The sequence below is a fragment of the Prionailurus viverrinus genome, chromosome C2 (genome assembly GCF_022837055.1).
Source record: "Prionailurus viverrinus isolate Anna chromosome C2, UM_Priviv_1.0, whole genome shotgun sequence".
NCBI lineage: Eukaryota > Metazoa > Chordata > Mammalia > Carnivora > Felidae > Prionailurus > Prionailurus viverrinus.
Window position 1 is genome coordinate 153,567,609 of NC_062569.1, and position 6,399 is coordinate 153,574,007.

Below are 6,399 nucleotides of genomic sequence, written 5' to 3' on the forward strand. Positions count from 1 at the left end.
CAGGGCATGATCTCACAGTTCGGGAGTTCAAGCCCCACACTGCATTCTGCATGGACAATGCAGAGAGCCTGCTTGGGAATCTCTCTCTTAAAATAAATAAATAAGCTTAAAAAAAAAAAAAGGTAACACATTTGACAAAGTTAGCCATCTTGAGGGGACTGAAATAATCATAGATTTGTAACATAGGGTGAAATGCCCAAGGAAATTTAAGACAATTAAGTGGTGTTAAATATCTTAAGATTAAATTCTCATTACAAATTAAACAGTAAAAAATAAAATAAACTTGTTTCTAGAAATATCACTAAATTTATAAGATTTGTAACTTAAAGACTTAAGAAAAATTACTACTTATAACTCTAATAAACTGCATATTTAAATAAAAATAACTTTTAAGTCTTCATTGTGCTATAGGCCTACTCAAACATTATTTTTTTTTTTTAAAAAAGCATGACAATAAATCCCCTAATGATAAACTCCAATAGAAGGACTTTCAGATTTTATTTACTGGTTAAGGAAGACAGTGGCCTATAAAACTGCACACTACTAAATTACGAAGTCTATGGAATCACATTCGCCTCATTTAAACATGCTCCTCTACAAATCGAGTTCTTCCTCACTCCCGGGCCCCACTCTATAGCTCCATTTCCTTCTTCCTCTCTTGTGTTCACCACCTATAAATCATAAAAATCTGAACTACATTTTATGAATTCACAGGCCCAACTGCTAACGCAGGGCTAGGTACTGAGAGATAAAGAATCTCAATTGTCTTAAGTATCAAAAATAATCTTGCTTCCAAAGTACAGGCTGGAATGATAACATAGTCCCAAGTCTAAGATAAACTATAACTCTGTCAACAGTGACACTGGAATCACCTGAAAGGTTTCAAACTATAGCGATACCCAGTCTCACCACAAAAATTCTGATTTAACTGGTGTGGAACGTGGCCCGGGCATCCAGATTTTGTAAAGCTCCCCAGATGACTCTGATCCAAGAATGAGGACTATTATTGAGAAAAAGGAGTAAATTAAACAACACAAAGAAACAAATAGCATAAGGAAACTATCAGACAAAACCCGAATGTGAAACATTCTACAGGCTATCTCAAATGTCTTCAGAATACCAATGGCACAGGAACAAAAACTATGGAAGATAAAAAAGAGATGGAAAGTAACTTCAGTACAATACGTGGACCGTGCCTGAAACCAATTTGAACTAAATATAAAAAGAAATGCAAGGAGGGGCGCCTGGATGGCTCAGTTGGTTAAGCGACCAATTCTTTCAGCTCAGGTCATGATCTCATAGTTCATGGATTTTAGCCTTGAGTTGGGTTCTGCAAGGAGAGATTCTCTCTCTCAAAATAAATAAATAAACTTAAAAAAAAAAAAAAAGAAAGAAAAGAAATCCAAGGAACAAAAGGAAAATCTGAGTAGGGACTAGATATATAAATGTAATGCCCAGATATACAGATCTAGACACATACAGACATATATATAGATATACACTTATAGATATATAAGTGTAATGCCTACATGTACACATTATCAAAGAACATTATTCTTTGGATTGTGTGTGATGCTGGCACTGCGGTGGTCTAAGAAATAGCCCTTCGATTTTTTCAAGACGCGCTATGCAGAATTTAGAGAAGACATGTAAGATCTGGGATTTACTTAAAATACTTCAGCATGTTAACTAATAAAATAAAGGAATGTCTGGTATTTGCTTTAAAACAATACAGCCCAGGGGAGTGAGGTAACAGATGCAACATTCTTTGCTAATCACAAGGTTGATAAGTAGTATGGTTCATTTCACTATTTTTCTGTTTGAAGATTTGCACTGGTAATTTATAAAAAAAATACTTCAAATAGAAGCCAAAGTAAAGATAGCAAAAATGGTTCATGACATTATTATTTGTGTATATCTGAAATACTTCTTAATTAAATGAAAAGCAGGGGCGCCTGGGTGGTTCCACTCAGATCACGATCTCAGAGTTCATGGGGTTCAAGCCCCATACCGGACTCTGCACTGAATGTGTGTAGCCTGCTTGGGATTCTCTCTCTCCCCCTCCCCTGCTCATGCTTTCTCTCTTCTCAAATAAATAAACTTAAAAAAAAAAAAAAAAAAAAGAGCAGACTCTGGAGAACTAGCAGCTACTCACGTACTCTGACAAAATAACTCTCCCATACACAAGAAGTTCATCCTTCGTACTTAATGCTAGGAATGGGTGGAGGCGGGAGAAGGTAAAGGACATTATCCACCAGACCCTATGAGCCAGGTGATGAGACATGACCCAGGGCATTGCACATCGCAGGGAGATACCACAGAGAACTAGGATAATTTTAAACAGAATTTTAAAAGTGGGGTTTTAAGCACCTCTAACAAAGAGGCCAAAAATATACACAAATTTTAAAAGTGCATTTTCCAGTAGTTACAGCATCTCAAGATTTAAGCGATTTTCTCTTATCGATAGAAGTAAAACAATGAATAGTCCTTTAAACGTTTCCTAGACTTAAATATCAAAATAAGAAATTCAAGAAAACAAAACCTCTGCCATGATGCTGAATTTTTTAAATCTTCCTTGGAAATATTCAATTTTAAGTGCTTGCTATTAAAAAATCTAAACCAGGGGCGCCTAAGTGGCTCAGTCAGTTAAACATCCAACTTCGGCTGAGGTCATGGTCTCGCAGTTGTTGAGTCGGAGACCTGCATCCCGCTCTATGCTGACAGCTCAGAACCTGAAGCCTGCTTCGGATTCTGTGTCTCCCTCTCTCTCTGCCTGTCCCCTGCTCACACACTCTCGCTCTCAAAAAACACGAACATTAAAAATTATAAAAAGTCCACACCAGTAAACATTAAAATTGACAACTGAAACAGAATCCTTTGTTACTCCAGACTTTAAGTGTCAATAACACTTAACTGTTCATATGCAGATGACAAATCCCCTTGTTTACTTTTTGTCCTTTTGTTTAATCCAAGAATGGTGACCATATCCTACCAAATTCCGTTACAGATAATATGACTGTCATAAGTAAAAGATCTTTCAAGAGTTTTTGTTTGGTCATCAGTTATATGGCTCATACAAGATGCCGATATTGCTTGGCAACTAAGAAACCCTTTTTCCTAATACACCAATTGGCAAAAATATTTTTCTGAAAAAATGTTTTATTTCACTAAGGGCAAATGAGTGGATAAAACCGAAGCTAGGGGCGCCTCAATGGTTCAGTCTGTTAAGCGTCCAACTCTTGATTTCGGCTCAGGTCATGACCTCACAGTTCCTGGGATGGAGCCCAAACTGGGCTCTGCGCTGACAGCACAGAGCCTGGTTGGGATTCTCTCTCTCTGCCCCTCCCCACCAACCCCACTCGCAAGCACGCGAGTTCTCTCTCTCTCAACTAAATAACATTTTAAAAAAAGGACTCTATATCGTGAGCGCAACTAAAAAAGTTGACAAAGTACAATAAAAAGAAAACTGAAATCTATGCCAATGCTGCTCTAAAACGAGAAACTGCATAGAGCCTACATTAAGTACAGCAAGGTCAATATTAAAACTCAAAAGTTTTCTAAGGCATTCAACAAGTGTACAGTTCAGAGAGGCAAAAGTACTGGAGGAGTTGCATACTGTCACAGCAGCAAGATTTTTATTACGCTGCTGAGGGAAAAGAAAAACACGCTAAACAGAAGAACACTTCACCTTTCAGACACCAATGATTCTATTCCTAGGGAACAAGTGGTTAGAGGAGCTGGGCGGGGCAAAGGAGGGAAGACCAATCAGAGGTCGAGTTACAAGTCGGGTACGAAAACAGAAGGATGAGAGCAGCTCACTGAATGGCTGGCGCACCGCTCCCCCACCCCAGCACGCGCGCACGCGCGCCCCCGGCTCTCACCATAGGCAGCCGCACCTGGGGACCCACCCCACCGCAAACCGCGGTGCGGGGTCGCCCCCACCTTCCACCCGCCTCCCCCCCCGGGGGGCTGTTTCCTACCAAAACAAACCCACCACCCCAAAACAAAACAAAACCTCCCGAGGGAGTCCTGCTATCCCGGGACGCCCCCCGAGCACGGCTCGATCGCTTCACCCCAAGAGCCAGAGCCCCGACAAGGGGGCGGGGAGCGGATGTTCGGAAACACGGGGATAGAAATGTCAAAAATCTCACCAATTCCTCGTAGCTCCTGTTGTGCTCGTTGCCCTCCCAGTCCAACCTCTTCGGCAGCAACTGCAAAGACACCAGACGCACACGAGTGACCACCGCGCGGGGCCGGGCTGGGGGCCGCGGGGCCGGGCGGGGGGCCGCGGGGTGGGCTGGGGTGGGGAGTTGGGCGAGTGGCCCCGGCAGGGTAGGGAGGGAGCACGGAGGGGACGCGGCGGGGCGGGCGCGGCGGGCGCCACGAAGCACAGACCTGGTACTGCTCCAGCTCCTGCACCAGCACCTGCAGCCGACGAGACGCGCAGTTAGGGAGGCGGGGGGCACCCGGGTCCACCCGACGCCCTCCACCCGCGACCCCAGGCGGCGGCAGCGGGGCCGGGGCTGGGACGCGGCCGCCGCCGCCGCCGCCGCCCGCGGGGCCCGCACTCACCTGGGCGGCTCTCCGACACGGGCCGGCCGATAGGTACCGGGCGATGAGGAAGTACAGCTCTGCGGGAAGACGGAGAGTGGGGTCAAGAGCGGGCAGGGCGGCGGGGAGGGGGCCGCGGCCGGGGCCGGGCCGGGGGCGCCGCGGGGAGGGCGCAGGCGGCGCGTCTTACCCGACTCGATGAGGGGCACCGGGCGTCGGGCGGGCGAGGGCTCCGCCATGGCCGGGCGCGGGGCGCGGGGCGCGGGGCGGGAGCGAGCGAGCGAAGCGTGTAGGCCGCGCCGAGGCCTGAGCGGGCCGGCGTCCCTCTACCTCTGGCGCGCCGCCGCCGCCGCCATGCCGTGCGCGCCGCCACGCCGATGCCTCCGCGAAGTAGTCCCTCCGCGAGAGGGAAAGTAGTCCCCGCGCGGCGACGGCCCTGCGCCCCCGTCCGACCGACTCTGGGGCCGTGACTAGAGCGGCGAGCCGTGCCTCTTTCTCCTTCGTCTCAGGGGCGCCGCGAGGGGAACGTGGAGGGTGGGCGAAGGCCGGGGCCCGGGCGGGCGGCCGGTGGGGGCGGGGAGCGCGCGTGGCTGAGATCCTTGCGCGCGGTGAGGCGGTCCCCGGCCATTGTGAGGCGGCGGCGCGGCGGCCGGGCTCGCTGCGGGGCGGGCGCCGGGGCGGAGGTCGGGCGGCGCGCCGGGGCGGGGGCCGGCCGGGGGCGCGGTGGGGGTGGGGACAGGTTCCCGCGCCCCCGGGCGGAACGAAGCCTCTCCACGCGGATGCCCAGAAGCCCGGGACGCGCAGCGGGGTCCGGAGGGGTCGCCCTCTTCGGGCTCACGGAAGGGACGTTTCTCGAACGGTCCTGTGGGGCCGGTGTGCCGGCCCCCCACGAAAGATCGCTCTCTTCGAGGACGCGAAACCCTTAAAACTGAGAATCGCGCCATCCGCAGAGAGGAGAACGTCGGCCAGCCGAAGCTTTCCCAGGGGGGTCGGGGCGGGGGGAGGACGAATGCGGGGAAGCCACAGGTTGGGGGCGGGGGCCGCGAGGCTGAGGGTCCTCGGACACGGACACTCTCCGGCTTGGAGGGCACAGCAAACGTCCACCGAGACGGCAGGTTGGATACATAAGACCGAGCCGCAGCCCTGGGAGAACCCAGCAGACAGAAATGGTTAAGGAAAATGCAGAACATCGCAGAAGATGTAAACCTCGCTAGTCCGGGAAAGCGGCCCGGAGCCGGCGATGACTTAGCCGGATAGGAAAAGGGGTGGGAGGAAGCGGGCGGTACCGACAGGCAGCAGCCCATTCCGAGGAAGAGAAGCGAGAAACTTGGGGCGACACAAAAGGGGAACCTCGTGTCATTAGGATTCGAGGTTAAAGCGGTGGACTAGGGCTTTCGCCTCTTAATTGCCGCCTCTTAATTGCCGTGCTTGGCTTCTGGCCTAACTGGATTCATCAGCATATCCAGGGCATCCTATTCTAAGCCCGAAAGAAACAGCAAAGAGCAAAACCAATATCCCTACCCTCAGTGGGGTGTACATTGTCATTCTAATGTCCACTCAGCGTCACACCTGCCCCCTGCGTGTGGAGGTTAAATGTAGTGGTTCAGATAAGGTTCAGGTGGTGGGGCTGACCCTGGGTCTTGTGCAGCTGTTAGATGTGTGAGTAAATCACTTAACCTCCGAGCCTGTTTCTCTCACACATAAACTGTAAATAATATTTGTGCCTTCTTTGTAGGGTGGTGAGCATTTACGACCCTATGGGTTAGTGTGTGTTCCTAGCGTGTAGTCAGCACTGTGTCTTGCTGGTTTTCGTAATTATTTACACCAAATAGCAAAAGTTTTACATAT

General features: G+C 49.8%; 1 protein-coding gene across 1 annotated transcript in view; it reads right to left on the bottom strand.

The window, feature by feature from the left end:
- Positions 1 to 4,938, bottom strand: part of BRWD1 (bromodomain and WD repeat domain containing 1) — a 131,173-nt gene extending 126,235 nt beyond the window's left edge. Inside the window, exons 1-4 of the mRNA XM_047874501.1 lie at positions 4,742 to 4,938; positions 4,573 to 4,631; positions 4,396 to 4,425; positions 4,152 to 4,211 (exon numbers count right to left, since the gene is read on the bottom strand). Of these exons, the coding sequence (XP_047730457.1) occupies positions 4,152 to 4,211; positions 4,396 to 4,425; positions 4,573 to 4,631; positions 4,742 to 4,790 (198 nt within the window). The 5' untranslated portion in view covers positions 4,791 to 4,938. The remainder of the gene's footprint in view (positions 1 to 4,151; positions 4,212 to 4,395; positions 4,426 to 4,572; positions 4,632 to 4,741) is intronic.
- Positions 4,939 to 6,399: the final 1,461 nt, after the last annotated feature.